The sequence below is a fragment of the Moschus berezovskii genome, chromosome 18, assembly GCF_049115385.1.
Source record: "Moschus berezovskii isolate FMDL1 chromosome 18, NW_MosBer_1.0, whole genome shotgun sequence".
NCBI lineage: Eukaryota > Metazoa > Chordata > Mammalia > Artiodactyla > Moschidae > Moschus > Moschus berezovskii.
The window spans coordinates 65,331,924-65,348,354 of record NC_142477.1 but is presented as its reverse complement, the minus strand read 5'-3'; the positions used below and the strand labels follow the sequence as shown (position 1 = coordinate 65,348,354).

Here is a 16,431-nt window from a genome sequence, read left to right as displayed (position 1 = left end):
TGTCTTCTTTATCCTTAATTTTATTACCTTGAATATAAACTGGAAGGGTTTTTTTAAGTTAAAAAATTAGGACTTCGCTCAGCAGAGTAATGTTAGAGAATATGTCCCATATAGAACAATATAGAAATGGAATACCACCGATACCAGGCTGGGAAGTGCACATGCCCGGTGTGAAGACAGTTCTCTCTTGTCAGAAGTGACATAGTGAAAAACACAAGTCACATGAGCATCTCTTCCCGTTTCTCCTATTCTTTTCTTTCACGGTCTATCAGCTTTTTGGTTTTTTTTTTTTTTTCCTTTCTTTTTTATCACGGATAATACACATTTCTGTCCAGAAAAAACAATGCTTATCTCCCTTTTCTTTCTAAATATTAGAAGCCCCCTGCGCTTTAAAAATCATCAACACTACCATCACAAGAAGATATGAAATCCACAGAGAGAATTTAATACCATTATAAATGATCCTTTGGAAGACCAGCCAGCACATTTTAAAGTGCTGACCATTACATTCTTTGCCTAGAAAAGAGGCTTAATTGGATTTAACTAACATCTCTGTTACAGAGCTAGACTCACAACGGCACAGCTGGGGTTCGGTCCTAGTTCACAGAGGTGGCATGGCTCCACAGGCATGGTCCATAGCAAGGGAAGTCTAGAACCCAGGACAGCGGGGCTTGAGAACAGCACAGCTCATGGCCACACAGGCACTGGAGGCACAGAAGATTCCCAGTCTTCTGTGTGACACCCACCTGACCTACTAAAGAAGATAATCTCAAGGCAAATAACAACCCTCTTTCCACTTGTATATGCTAAACTCAACCCCATTTAACAGTGTATCTATTCTATTCACTCTAAATAAAGAAATCAACTGCTGAGGGACTAGACAAAAATTGCTTCACAAATCAAATCTCACCTCAAAAACCTTCAGCTTGCTCTGAGATAAGTTACACGCTCACTTCTTTCTAGTTTGGCTTGGATGGGATCATTGACACGTATGAACTGGAAAGCTGAATCTCTTCACAATGAATAATTTGTCGGATGCATTCAAGCACTACACCTAAATTTTCAAGACTTTTGTTTCTCACTGATTCAAATACATTGTAGTCGAGAGAAGGAAACAATACAAAGCTGGACTTCCCTAAATGCTGGAGTGTGTGTCTTTTACCATCCCCCCTGCTTGCCTCTGCCATCTCATTTCATAGCACTGTATATAAACGTGTGAGTCTTTCCTGCCAAGGGTGGATAATGTCACTTTAATGTTCTATAAATGTCAAGGGTTCTTTCTTTTTGATGGTGGAGCAATATAAAAATCAACAAATTTAATTTTACTACAGTCACGGTTTTCAGATTTCCTAATTACCCTTGGCTATGAGCAAATCAGCTCATCTCTCTATTCTGTACGGCCCCCAAGGTCTTTGATTATTTTTAGTGTGTGTCTGAGGGAGACAGACAGAAAGGTGGTTTGAATCTATTAATCAAAATGCATGGCAGGACAGAGACAGATTTTGTTTTTAATTATGAAAGTAATCAATCAAATGCTTAGACACCATTCCCCTCCCTCTACCTTGTAACTTTCTGATAGTCAGTAGGCAGAAGAGTCCAAGAGATCATAAACAATTCATCGTATTAAGAATAAATGTGAAATAGAGGCAGCTCTATTCAGAGCAAATAATACACTAAGAAACATATGAGAATTTAGTAACCAGAAATATAAAGCAATTGACATATCCACATTTGATTCGATACCAAGATGAACAGGAATCTTAGGCTACTAGCTTGTTTTTATGCACTTCTTCATTGCTATTATCTTGGCTCTATCAAGTTAGGACATGTGGAATTATCCCACATGGAAAAAGAACTGAGAGGAAAAGAGAGAAGGGAAAGAGCCAACATTATTTTTCCCCATGACCAACTACCAGATCACATGAAGCTCCACAGAACCAGACTTTTTAGTGAGGTGGAAATAAACTGTAAAATTTGTTATTTTGAAATGATTCAAAACAAAACAAAATTATACACTGAATATTCAGTTAGTTAAAAAAAATGTTCATGATAATCATTCATGGTTATCAGTATAGCATACTGGATATGGCGTAATGAAAACATTTATTATAGACCTTAAGCCATACCCATATTTTTATGTTTTGAAAGCATAAATGCACATTGCTCTGTGGAAGGATGTGCTATGCATAACATTTTTATAAACGAAATAATATCTGAAATGCGCCTCAAGGGCTTGCTCTGAGGGAAGTGCAAGTCCAATCATTTAATGAGGACACCTCTGTGATTAAGGGCTGCAAGTATCCACGATACATTGCTGCTGCTGCCGCTAAGTCGCTTCAGTCGTGTCTGACTCTGTGCGACCCCACAGACGGCAGCCCACCAGGCTCCCCCGTCCCTGGGATTCTCCAGGCAAGAACACTGGAGTGGGTTGCCATTTCCTTCTCCAATGCAGGAAAGTGAAAAGTGAAAGTGAAGTCACTTAGTTGTGTCCGACTCTTAGTGAATCCATGGACTGCAGCCCACCAGGCTCCTTAGTCCATGGGATTTTCCAGGTAAGAGTACTGGAGTGGGGTGTCATTGCCTTCTCTGCCACGATACATTAGGTATTCTAAAAACCTATGGAGACACTGCTCTTCTGGTCAGGAAGGTTTACTTCACACAAAAGTAACATCAAGAAGAGTTCTCCCAGGAAAGGCCTAAGCCCCTGGACTGCCTCCCACACACCAAACTATGTCTCAGAAGTGTCTTCACCAGTTACCCAGAGGCTGGAAACTTGTGTGCAGTGGAGTGGTTTCATAGCCACATGAGATATCAGTTTGAACTGTGTCGGTATTTCTGACTCCCCTCTCCCCTCAATCCGTGAACCTCATGGCATGAAAATTTTGCTGCGCTGACTGAGGGTTTGGAGTGGAGACTATTTGGTGACTTGGCATAATGTGGCCCCCCAACAAAAACCAGCTCCTTCAAGGAAACAACTACCCATTTGAACACCAGAGGGAAAACTGGCTTACATTATATAGGTGGTGATTTAAGACATTATTGAGGGTCCTGTTGACCATCTGACAGGGTTGCTTACTCATTACTTTGAGTTAGATGCAACTCCACAAGACCTTTGCTGTGCCTTTGCCTCCACAATGAAGAACAAGCTCCCGTACTTCTACTTCTGAAGACCATCCAAGGGCACCGCTGAAACCCATCAGAGGACGTGAAGGCTTCAGGTGAAGCAAGAAAGATTGGCCATACAGCCAATCCCCAAGGAGAGGGCTGAGATGTCAGATCTCAGCTCTGAGGAGTCCATCGCCCAAGCCTAAGGAGTGGGGCTGTGAGAGAGTCTAGCAACACGAAACGCCCATCATCACTACCTGGTCCAAAGCCAGGCCTGGGACTCCGAGCACTGCAGTCACTTGTCAACTTGGCGGGCGATGCTGGTTTGCAGGGGCCAGCCCACAGCCTTACCTTACCTGACAGAGTGGAGCTGCTGATGGTGCTGGCCGGGGTGGTAACCTCGGGCTCTTCCTGAGCACTCTCTGCAGGGGGGAGGGCTGGCTTTTCCGGCTCCTCGTGCAGCTCTCTGGGGTGGGGAGCAGCCCCATCATGTTCTGCCTCTGCTGAAATAGCCAGCTTGGGAAGCAGTCCAGAACTGAGTCTCTGTCTGTTGCTTTCAGTATCCGAAGAGTTGGATGTGGATAACTGTTGCCTTAATTAAACACAAAAACAAAGTCATATATCTATAGACACTAGGAAATTGTGTGCAAGGTGAATTTTAGGAAAAAAAAAACAGGTAAAAATGGAACTGTGATAGCCTAATCAACACATGTTGAGGGCAGTGACTTCTAAACTGTGCCAGACCAGAGGTATCCCCAGGAACTGGTCAGAAATGCACACTCTTGGGGCTTCCCTTGTGGTCCAGTGGTAAGAATCCACCTGCCAATGCGGGGGAAATGGGTTTGACCCCTGGGAAGATCTGATATGCTGTGGAGCAACTGAGCCCACGCACCACAAGTACCGAGCCCACGCAGAGCCCACGAGTCTCAGTGAGTGAGCCCACGCATGGCAACCGGAGCGCAGCCCCCTCTCAGGGCAACTAGAGGCAGCCTGTGCAGCAACAAAGACCCAGCTCAGTTAAAAACAAATAACTGACAAAAATGGAAAAGGACATAAAATTGTACTTTTAAAAAAAAAGAAAAGAAAAATATACATTCTCAGCCCTCATCTCAGACCTCCTGGATCAGCACTTTGCTTCCACAGGCCCTCCAGGAGATTCGGATGCATGCTCGCCTTTAAGAACCACTGCTCTAGTAGCTACTGTTTACAATGCTTCTTAACAAGCATTTCACATACATTTCAGAATACTCTGAACTCCAGCTTAACGTTTCTGTGGATGGCAAAGTTGTGCTTTTAGTTTTGTCCCCAGGGTCTTCCTTTTCTTCTCCTGAATTCTGAGTACCTCGATCCATACTGCTAAAAACCTGCAAGGCAAAGAATCAGTGCTTATTAATATCTTCCTGAAAGGGATTGTCAGAAGAAAAAAAAAAAAGTCCTTGGAGAACCACCTGAGCATATGACTAAGGTTGAATTGGGCCATGCATTCAGAAGGTACTTTCCAATGCTGTTTACATGAGTCCTGAGGTGAGTGGCCAATTGTACAATTTTATTTCCTTTTGGAGTGGGGAGCTATGAATTCATCACATTCTCACCATATCTCACTATAGACTTTGTATCTGCAAACAAAATCCATAGACGCGTTGGGGTTTCCAGGCCTGGGATCAATGCACGCATTAGATTACATTTAACCATGAAGTCAATCAGAAAAAGAAAATCACAGAGAAAAAGACTTAATGGCCCCCAGTCAGGTGCAGGAAATAGAAAAATGAATTGGAATTGAGAGGGAAGAGAAAAATAAATTACCTGTTTCAAGACCCGTTGTGGGGAGATGCAGTGTGTACTTGGTGAGGAGTCAAGAGGTATTTGTTTGGGTTATAAAACACATATACCAACAGGCAGCCTCATGTATTGATACTGGGATTTCTGAAGGGGATCATAGCTTAAGCAAACTGAGGTCTCTGCTGTACCACCGGCAAGATGGAAACAAAAACAGAGCTGAGAGCCAACCCAGGAAGCACTTGCTACACCCAAGCCAGCCAACTGCTGTTCTCATGGGAATGGCCATTATAGCTCCCATAATCTCCTGGGATTAGGAGGAAGGTAGCGAAAGAACCAGAGAAGACAATGGCAAGCCACTCCAGTACTCTTGCCTAGAAAATCCCATGGATGGAGGAGCCTGGTAGGCTGCAGTCCGTGGGGTCGCTAAGGGTCAGACACAACTGAGCGATTTTACTTTCAATTTTCACTTTCACACATTGGAGAAGGAAATGGCAACCCACTCCAGTGTTCTTGCCTGGAGAATCCCAGGGACGGGGGAGCCTGCTGGGCTTCCGTCTATGGGGTCACAGAGAGTCAGACACGACTGAAGTGACTTAGCAGCAGCAGCAACAAAAGAACAGAAGACAGCGAGGAAGCAGTTTAGGGGATGGCTTTGATGGGCCAGAGATCAGGTACCAGGAAAGCCTGAACTCTGTCATCAGCTTCTTTACTGGCTCTGGTCTAGACCTGGACCTCCCCTCCAGGGAAATCCCTACCTCTCTGTATCATTCCTATAACCGGGGAGGGCTGTGTCAGCCAATCTGCAGAGAGCTCTGGGTAGTCACTTAGAAAAAGCTACGGAACACTTTCAAATCACTCACTGCTATAGAAAAGCTACACAATAATGATGCAAAATGCCATGGCAACAGAAAATACATCTTGAGTGAAAATAGCAAAATGAAGGTAGGGTGCCTGGTAGGTTCATTTCTGTCTTCCGAGGGCCCTGCTCATCTCAGGACTATCGGGTGTATCTTTGGGTTGTCTTTTAAATCTTCCCACTACCGGTCAAAAAGCGCCTTTCTCCAACATTGATTTTATCTTCTACTATTTCCAAAGTTCTAGCTTGGCTGGCCTACTGCCCCTTTAATATATCTTACACTTCCTATCATTGATTAAGAGACTGTCTCATTTCACAGTCAATTGTCTCCAAGTGTCTGGGCTTATATCAAGGACTAAGCCTTCTTTGTGTTGTATCCGTGGGATACTAGCAGAGGGCTCTGCACACAGTGAGCTCAAATTCTTCTTATAAAAGCAATGGGAGGATGCCTCCATGGCCCAGCAAGAGCTAGACCAGAGTCAACACGGAGATGGTATCAGACAGTTCCCAAAGAAAAACCGTCAGTGCAAGTCTCTGCCTCCAAGAAAAAGGATATTAATCGTGGAGCTGGAAACAGAGAAATATACCACTGCATGGGGGTAGGATCGCTGGTTTATCAAAATGATGGGGTCACTCTTTACTCCCTCTAAGAGAGACTCCAAGCCCCGAAACACCACAGGTTGTTTTCACAATCTTGTAAAGGTATTTAAGGTATCAACTATCTGACCCATGGGCTTTCCTGGTGGCTCAATGGTAAAGAATCCTCCTGCCAGGGCAAGAGACGTGGGCTCGATCCCTGGGTTGGGAAGATCCCCTGGAGGAGGAAATAGTAACCCACTCCAGTATTCTTGCCTGGGAAATTCCATGGATAGAGGAGCCTCGTGGGCTACAGTTTACGAGGTCACAAAGAATTTGACACAATTTAGCAAATAAACAACAACAACAAATCTGACCAGTAGGAAATTCTCTAAGAGAGACCCTCTATGTTTATGCCATATTTCACTAACCTTAGAAAACCTATGTGAACATGAGGAAAACTGCCTTATTTCCACATTAAAGTCTTCATCATTCGTGTCATCTTCTTCCTCGGTCTCCATATGATGGTACTTCTCTGACCGAGCTGCAGGGAAAGGTTTGGAAAGCAGTTTCAATTATTCAGAATTTCAGTTTTTAACTTAGCTATTTTAATTATGAGTTTCTCTATCAAAGCAACATTATGTTTCAGAACTCATGGGTTCAGGACTGGAAGGTACCTATCAAAAACAGAGCTGATTTTCCACAAAGAAAAGGCCAAATAATGTTTTATGTCAGATAATGCACGTACTATCAAAATAACTTGTGTCGTCCTCAGATTCCAGCTGGGGAATGAATTCTGCCTTCTGTCTCAGCAAACTGTTCCAGTCTAAGCAACGGAAGAATCGATGCTGTTTGACTTCGTATGCACCACCTTAGGGTGGAGGGAAAGAACAGAGGGAAAAGTGTTCAGTTATCCTCCCAACAAAAGTAAGAATCAGTTTTTAAGAACAACAGAAAAAAAAATGTTCCATCAAGAGATAATTAAAGAAATCAGGGAAATCTTTCTCATGCTACAACCCAAAGCTCCAAAAATTTTCCCATAATTTATCAGCGGGGAACTTGATTTTACTAACAGCAGTTGCTATGGCACAGTTTTTCTTTGTTAATTTTTCCATGACTTCCTCCATTTTTCAAAGGTTAATGACATGGCCACTTAAAATCCCATTATGCTGAACCTGGGGATGTGGACACACATTGGCCCAAAGCAGACTTGCTGCTGACAACCCCCCTGAAATTCTAAGGCATAAAATGTGCTCATGACAGTAATTCCTCTGGAGGTAAGTTTTATTTTTTGGGGGGTGGGGTACCTACCACAATCAATTTCTCTTTTAAAAAAATTATATCAGTTCAGTTCAGTCGCTCAGTCATGTCTGACTCTTTGTGACCCCACGAATCACAGCACGCCAGGCCTCCCTGTCCATCACCAACTCCCGGAGTTCACTCAAACTCATGTCCACAGAGTCGGTGATGCCATCCAGCATGTCATTCTCTGTTGTCCCCGTCTCCTCCCGTCCCCAATCCCTCCCAGCATCAGAGTCTTTTCCAGTGAGTCAACACGTCGCATGGGGTGGCCAAAGTACTGGAGTTTCAGCTTTAGCATCAGTCCTTCCAATGAACGCCCAGGATTGATCTCCTTTAGAATGGACTGGTTGGATCTCCTTGCAGTACAAGGGACTCTCAAGAGTCTTCTCCAGCACCACAGTTCAAAAGCATCAATTCTTTGGCGATCAGCTTTCTTCACAGTCCAACTCTCACATCCATACATGACCACGGGAAAAACCATAGCCTCGACTAGACAGACCTTTGTTGGCAAAGTAACGTCTCTGCTTTCTAATATACTATCTAGGTTGGTCATAACTTTTCTTCCAAGGAGTAAGCGTCTTTTAATTTCCTGGCTGCAATCAGCATCCGCAGTGATTTTGGAGCCCCAAAAAAGTCTGACACTGTTTCCACTGTTTCCCCATCTATCTCCCATGAAGTGATGGGACCAGATGCCATGATCTTTGTTTTCTGAATGTTAAGCTTCAAGCCAAACTTTTCACTCTCCTCTTTCACTTTCATCAAGAGGCCTTTGAATTCCTCTTCACTTTCTGCCATAAGGATGGTGTCATCTGCATATCTGAGGTTATTGATATTTCTCCCAGCAATCTTGATTCCAGCTTGGGCTTCTTCCAGGCCAGCGTTCCTCATGATGTACTCTGCATATAAGTTAAATAAGCAGGGTGACAATATACAATCTTGATGTACTCCTTTTCCTATTTGGAACCAGTCTGTTGTTCTATGTCCAGTTCTAACTGTTGCTAATACAGGTTTCTCAAGAGGCAGGTCAGGGGTCTGGTATTTCCATCTCTTTCAGAATCTTCCACAGTTTATTGTGATCCACACAGTCAAAGGCTTTGGCATAGTCAATGAAGCAGAAATAGATGTTTTTCTGGAACTCTCTTGCTTTCTCCATGATCCAGCGGATGTTGGCAATTTGATCTCTGGTGCCTCTGCCTTTTCTAAAACCTGCTTGAACATCTGGAAGTTCACGGTTCACATATTGCTGAAGCCTGGCTTGGAGAATTTTGAGCATGACCTTACTAGCGTGTGAGATGAGTGCAACTGTGTGGTAGTTTGAGCATTCTTTGGCATTGCCTTTCTTTGGGATTGGAATGAAGACTGACCTTTTCCAGGCCTGTGGCCACTGCTGAGTTTTCCAAATTTGCTGGCATATTGAGTGCAGCACTTTCACAGCATCATCTTTCAGGGTTAGAAATAGCTCAACTGGAATTCCATCACCTCCACTAGCTTTGTTCGTCGTGATGCTTTCTAAGGCCCACTTGACTTCACATTCCAAGATGTCTGGCTCTAGGTGAGTGATCACGTTATCGTGACTATCTTGGTCGTGAAGATCTTTTTTGTACAGTTCTTCTGTGTATTCTTGCCACCTCTTCTTAATATCTTCTGCTTCTGTTAGGTCCATACCATTTCTGTCCTTTATCGAGCCCATCTTTGCATGAAATGTTCCCTTGGTATCTCTAATTTTCTTGAAGAGATCTCTTGTTTTTCCTATTCTGTTGTTTTCCTCTATTTCTTTGCATTGATTGCTGAGGAAGGCTTTCTTATCTCTCCTTGCTATTCTCTGGAACTCTGCATTCAGATGCTAATATCTTTCCTTTTCTCCTTTGCTTTTCGCTTCTCTTCTTTTCACAGCTGTTTGTAAGGCCTCCTCAGACAACCATTTCGCTTTACATAGGTTATGCTGGGTCTTTGTTGTTGCACACAGGCTTTCTCTAGTTGCAGAGAGTGGGGTTTACTCTCTAGTTGTGGCCTGTGGCCTCAAGGACATGCAGGTTCAGTTGTTGTCCCAGGCATGTGAAATATTTCCAGACCAGGAATCAAAGCCATGTGCCCTGCATTGGCAGGCAGATTCTTAACCACTGGAACTTCAAATAAGTCCAAAAATTTTATTTTTAATTGGAGAATAATTGCTTTACAATATTGTGTTGGTTTCTGCCATATATCAAGATGAATCAGCCATAGGTATATGTATGAAGGTAAGATTTTAATAAAGATGATAATATAATGGTTATCATTCAATTTTATTGGATTGTTCATTAACATTGGTAGGAATTAGATTCTATGGCTTACAGAGTCTTAAATAAGAAATTGGCAAACTTGTTTGATAGATTTATAACACATGTGATGAAAAGCAACCACAATCCTAAGTTTTAGGTTTCTTTTTGCGAAGTGAGCCTGATAGGACAATTCAGTGAATTGAATTAATATTTGTAATTCAGTTTAAGATTTTAAAGAGAGATTTTGAAGGGCAGACCCCATCAAAGTATTACACTGTCCCCCATGTAAAGGGACTTCCCTTGTGGCTCAGCTGGTAAAGAATCCACCTACAAAGTGCGAGACCTGGGTTCGATATCTGGGTTGGGAAGATCCTCTGGAGTAGGGAAAGGCCACTCACTCTAGTATTCTGGCTTGGAGAAGTCCATGGACTGTACAGTATACTTTCTTCCCTGATAGCTCAGTTGGTAAAGAATTCGCCTGCAAATCAGGAGACGCCAGTTCGATTCTTGTGTTGGGAAGATCCTCTGGAGAAGGGATAGGGTATCCACTCCAGTATTCTTGGGCTTCCTTTGTGGTTCAGCTTGTAAAGAATCTGCCTGCAGTGTGGGAGACCTGGATTCAATCCTTGGGTTGGGAAGGTCCCTCAGAGAAGGGTAAGGCTACCCACTCCAGTATTCTGCCCTAGAGAATTTCATGGACAGTAGAGTCCATGGGGTTGCACAGAGTCAGACACGACTGAGCGACTTTCACTTTCCCATGTAAAGAGAAGGTACACACGTTATAAAAATCTCACCATGAGAATCACACCCCCATCCTACCACCGACATACACACTGTTGATGGGGGAGATAAGGAAACTTCAATCTTGAAACAATTTCAGGAAGAGATCCTTCTCGCAAGACTAGTGCCAGGCTCTAACCCGTCTCCCAACCAGGAGACGCCACTTGACGTGGGCTGCAAATGCCCCTTTAATGCAGCTGTCACCCATGCTTCTCATCCTGTCCTCGCTGGGGTACGAAAGGAATAGGATGAGAGATGCAAGCTGAGTGAGAAAGTTTGGGACAGGGGAGGTATCTGTAAAGTTCCAAGTCATCGTTCTGTCCTCACTGGGCCTCCCTTGAGCACAAGGAGCAGGTTGGCAAGGGCTCCAAACCAGCCAAGGGAAACCACTGTTTTGAAAATGATGGAACGAAGAGAAAAGTGCCAAGTGAAGAAAATCACCCCCCAAAAGGGAGAATGGGTTCTTTACAAAGTGTTTAATTAGAATCTTCATCTAGAATTCAGTAAGATTTTTTCCTTGTTTATAGTCTGTATACTCAAGTCTGATGTTGAGCCCAACAGGTACAGCATCAGCAGCTGGGACTTGAGGGCCAACTTTGACAAGTATTACACTAGAGACAAGAGGCAACTTGCTTCTTTTAAACAAACCACTGAAAGTAATGCCTCATAGCAGCCACTGTCAACTCCATTTTTTGGATGGGTAAAGCAAATAAGCAGTAAACCATAATGGGTCAAGATCATCCAGTGAGTAAGGGTTAGAGGGGCTGAGCTGAGGTCTGTCTAAAAACCACCAGTCCATCCTCAGTGCCACAGCACCGCATGCCATGTAAGGGGGAGGCCTGGTATAGTTTGGATCCTACCCTGCCCTCTCTCTCGCATCAACTTTCAAATGGATTCACAATTGTGGATATTGGGGAAGGGAGCCATACACCCAGCTCCCTAGCATCTCTACCTAGTTCAACTCCAGCCCTCTGGGCATCTTGCTTCTCATCTACCCCAACAAACATCCCCAAACACAGCTGCCAGGGACATTTTCTTCCAGTGATCTTTGCTTGGAGACGATCAAAGGGCTAAAATATGTGTCAATTCAATTCCCTCACTGAGCCAGTGACACTGAGGTCCAAAGAGTCAGGCCCTACGTAGTGGCCTACCAAGCACTGTACAGCAATGATTATGACTTCAGCTGCCACTCTTAGGGCCTCATCAAATGATAGCTCTGGAACAGCCAGGTCACTCAACTTTACCCAGCAAAGCATAGTTCTCTGGACCTGAAGGCTCAAAAGACACTTCCAGACCATATCCAGAGTGTTTGCTCCCTGACCTGCACCTTGGGACACATATTGGTGAGAGCCTTCACTTGCTCTCTATAGAGAATGACAAATGGGTCCTCCCCAGGGAGCCCAGCCCACTGCTGACCCAGTGCCCAGGTCTCACCCATTGGCCTCTGTGCCCCACTGAGAAGTAGCTGCTTATCACTGAGCCCTGTTCTTTAGGCACTTTTGGAGAGAGGGGGAACAAAAGAATCAAAAGGACATACCAGAGAAAAATTAACCCTGGGCTAACAATCTCAAACCTGGGGCTTCCCGGGTAGCTCAGCTGGTAAAGAATCCACCTGCAATGCAGGAGACATTCAATTCCTGAGTTTAATTCCCCAGTTCAATTTCTGAGTCAGGAAGTTGGGAAGTCATCCCTAGAGAGGGAATGGACTACCTACTCCAGTTCTTGAGCTTCCCTGGTGGCTCAGACAAAGAATCCACCTGCAATGCGGGAGACCTGAGCGTGATCCCTGGTCTGGGAAGATCCTCTGGAAGAGGACATGGCAACCCACTCCAGTATTCTTGCTTGGAAAATCCCCATGGACATAGGAGTCTGGCAGGTTACAGTCCATGGGGTTGCAGAGTTGGCCAAATTGAGCGACTAAGCACATGGCACAACCTCAAACCTAGAGAGTGTGTTGAAAAGCAGAGACATTACTCTGTCGACGACATTACTCTGTCCCTGTAGTCAAGGCTATGGTCTTCTCAGTGGTCACATAGAGTTGCGAGAGCTGGACCATAAAGAAGGCAGAATGCCAACGAATTGATGCCTTTGAACTGTGATGCTGGAGAAGACTCCTGAAAGTCCCTTGGACAGCAAGGAGATCAAACCAGTCAATCTTAAAGGAGATCAACCATGAATATTCACTGGAAGGACTTGATGCTGAAGCTCCAGTATTTTGGTCACGTGATGAGAAAAGATGATTCATTGGAAAAGTCCCTGATGCTGGGAAAGATTGAGAGAAGGAAAAGAGGGCATCAGAGTATGAGATGGCTGGATGGCATCACCGATGCAATGAACATGAACTTGGGCAAACTCTGGGAGATGGTGAGGGACAGGGAGGCCTGGCACACTACAGTCCATGAGATCGCAAAGACACAGAGATGACTGGGTGACTGAACAACAACTTCTTGGGATAATGTAGATGGCAGCTTTATGAGCCAAATACAAATCATCAGACACAGGAACTCATGCAAATGTCACTCTCACCATAAGAATTCACCAGAAAGGGAAAGGAAGGGAAAGTGACCGTTTCTCGAGCTCCTGTTATGCACCAGGTTAATGTAACCACATATCTCCTCCAACGTGCCCGCACTCAATCCTACAATAATCCCGTGAGGTGTGTAACATGCTTATTTCCATAGATGAGACTCCGGGCAATGAAGAAATGACTTACGACCTCCCAGCTGGCTCATGGGTGGGAGTCAGTCACATCTGAGCAGGTCTCAAGTTCAATGAGCCCAGCTGCTCTCAGTATTCTACAAGTTCAAAAGTCAAGTTCAAGTATGACAAGGTCCCAAATTGCAAGTTAGGGTTTGGCACTAGTGTTCTCCCTTGAGCCTTTCTCTCCTTTCACAGAATTTTCTTAAATATCCATTATGTTCTTCACACTCCTCAGCCTCTCTAGTCTCTCGGGCAAATGTGCATTTCCACATTTCCATGGTGCATTATTTTGCCCTCTTAATATGCATCAAACCAAAACACTGTCATTGGAAGCAGCATGGCAGACTTGTGGGATTCTCAGACTCGCTCTCTGGGCCCTACTGGGACCCGTCACATTGGACCTGCCTGTTTGGCAAGCTCCCCTTGACAATGCTGAGAGCTCGGGCAGGGTCTTTTAAAATCTCTTTCAGGCTTCTGCTAGAAGATTTGTTTCTCAATCTGTCAAACCCTGGAAAGACTGAAATCAGCAGTCAAGGAGAAAACGTGCAAAGAAAACTTGCAGCATATAACGTACAGACGCGGATGTTCTGACCACCATCCATAGCCCTGTCTTGCTAAGTAAAGTCCAATTGAGAGCCCACACATTCCTAGGAGAGGGAAATGGGCAGAGTAAATAGGAAAACTCTCCAAAGTGACGTGCGAACACTGAGGAGAACTCTTTAGCGGGAGTGCTGATATGATTCCTATACACTGTTAGCTCTACCTTAGAACAATACTTCCCTGGGACAGTTGCTTAGACTATACAAACAGATATTTGTATTGTTGCAGGGCGATCTTAAAATGCCTCTGCTTCTCATATTTGACTCAAGTGAGTAAAACCACCTCTCAAACCTCTGCACCACGCAGAGCCTTGAATCCCATTCTTGGACAGCTGTGCTTATCTCTTGAACCATAAAGCAAATTCGACTGTAGATCACAGACAGAGGGAAATAACCAGTTTGCTAGTCACTTCAGACAAAAGGAAATCCAAAAAGGGTGACAAGAAAGACAAAGAATTCTGCTCAAAGAGTTCAATCAGCTAGGAGGTGGGGGCACCACCACCATTCCTAAATCTCATATGCCAAAGGGTAAAGCATGGGATTACACAGGCAGAAAAACACAAAATGACACCACCAGCAGCAGTGTCACATCTGGGCCCAACAGACAGAGCTGATGATCGTTTGTCCTCACAGCAGTCCCGGGATGTAGACCTTCTATCAGCTCCACTTTAAAGATGCGGGAGAGAGGTACAGAAAGGCAACCAGCATGCCCGTGACCACACAGTTCAGATGTAAACCCAGGCAACCTGACAACCGACTTTATGCCTTTGGCTTCTATTATACCACCTTTCCTAGTGAAAGGCCCACTTATCCACGGAAGAAAGCAAAAAGCACATGGTACTCTAGCATAAAGGCTTCCCAGGTGGCACCAGTGGTAAAGAACCTGCCCGCCAATGCAGGAGATGGAAGAAACGCAGTTCGATTCCTGGGTCGGGAAGGTCCCCTGGAGAAAGGCCTGGCAACCCACTCCAGTTGGGTTGCCTGGAGAATCCCATGGACAGAGGAGCCTGGCGGGCTACAGTCCATATGGTCACAAAGTCAGACATGACTGAAGTGACTCAGCATGCAGGCAGGCACTCTAGTACAAAACTCAACTCAAATTAGTTGAGTTCTGATTTTAAAACTTCTTGGGAATTCCCTGGTGGTAAAGTGGTTAGGACACTGGCTTTTGGTGTCATTGACCTGGGTTCAATCCCTGGTGGGGGAACTGAGATCCCACAAGCCTCGTAGTCTGGCCAAAAAAAAAAAAAAAACCCCATCAATGAAAGCTTCTTGAATTCTCTAAGGCTGGGTCTTCAAGGTTTTTCTGCCAAGAGCCAGCCAGTAAATGTTTTAGGCCTTGTGGGCCATGCAGTTCGTCATGATCACTCAACTCAACCAAGCAGCATGAAGACAGCCACAGATAATGTGCAAGTGAACAACAGCACCGCTATGATTCAATACAACTTTATTTACAAAATAAAGATTGGGTCCAGGGGTTTTAATGCATCATCAGAAACTCTGGGTAGCACAGCATTCCATACTTAAGCAGGAAAAGAGCTCTCCAACTGAGGAAGCTCTGAGCAAAAATGAAGAACAATATAAGATATATATATATTGTGTTTTTGCAAATGATTTCTGTCTAGAAAAATCTGGGTGAGAGAATGATTTCATCAGCATTGTCTTATCTTTCTAGTAAAATGGGGTAGGATGAAACAGCTCAGAATAAACAACCCAGCAAGTCAACAATTGTCATTGATGAAAATTTTCATCAATTCAGTGTGTATGTGTGATGCGTGCTGTATGTGTATATGCATATGTGTATGTTATGTGTACTTAATATTTAGTCTCATCTAGGCAAATTCACATACTGGAGTTTGTTAGATTGTATTGCAATCTCTGTCTGTCTATTAAGAATATAAGGAAGAAAAGGAAAAGGAGTTTGGAAAAACAAAAAACTGGTAGAACAGTCAGAAAAAATAATCAGCAAGAAATAAATCTACTATCTCCTTTATCTTGAAAGTTAATGTTTTTTAATCCTCTTTCTTGGGCCATGGTGCTGATCACCATGGGAGGATAGCATGGCTCAACCCAAGGCATTCGTTTCTAGTAATTAGTTCAAGTACTGATATCCTGTTTCAAAACTTGTAGATAGTAACAGATGGGTCAAATCCTTCTAGGAGAAAAAAAACTCTCCATATTCCTAATCTTCTGTTTCAAATTTTTAAGATTCTTGCTTTTCGAGACAGAAGAGTTACATGTGCCCTTTGCCCTTAAAGTTTTCTTCCGAGAAATTTTATTGACTGAAACAAAGTAAGAAAAATTTCTGCTTTCCAAAAAAGAACAACAACAAAACAACAGCCACCAACCCTCATAGTGTACATACTGCTCTGAATCAGAAAAAAAATTAAATATTGTTATACTGTATTGTAGTCAGATTCTGCATCAATCAACAGATGTTTCCCATGCAAAAAACAAAAATACAAACCTCTGAGTT

General features: G+C 43.9%; 1 protein-coding gene across 16 annotated transcripts in view; it reads right to left on the bottom strand.

Moving 5' to 3' along the window:
- Window positions 1-16,431, bottom strand: part of MAST4 (microtubule associated serine/threonine kinase family member 4) — a 642,435-nt gene that overhangs the window by 25,700 nt on the left and 600,304 nt on the right. For all 16 annotated transcript variants that reach the window (XM_055421937.2, XM_055421941.2, XM_055421938.2 and 13 more), the window contains 4 exons: window positions 7,065-7,187; window positions 6,748-6,860; window positions 4,342-4,469; window positions 3,462-3,697 (listed from right to left, as the gene is read on the bottom strand). In XM_055421937.2, coding sequence (XP_055277912.2) covers window positions 3,462-3,697; window positions 4,342-4,469; window positions 6,748-6,860; window positions 7,065-7,187 — 600 coding nt within the window. The remainder of the gene's footprint in view (window positions 1-3,461; window positions 3,698-4,341; window positions 4,470-6,747; window positions 6,861-7,064; window positions 7,188-16,431) is intronic.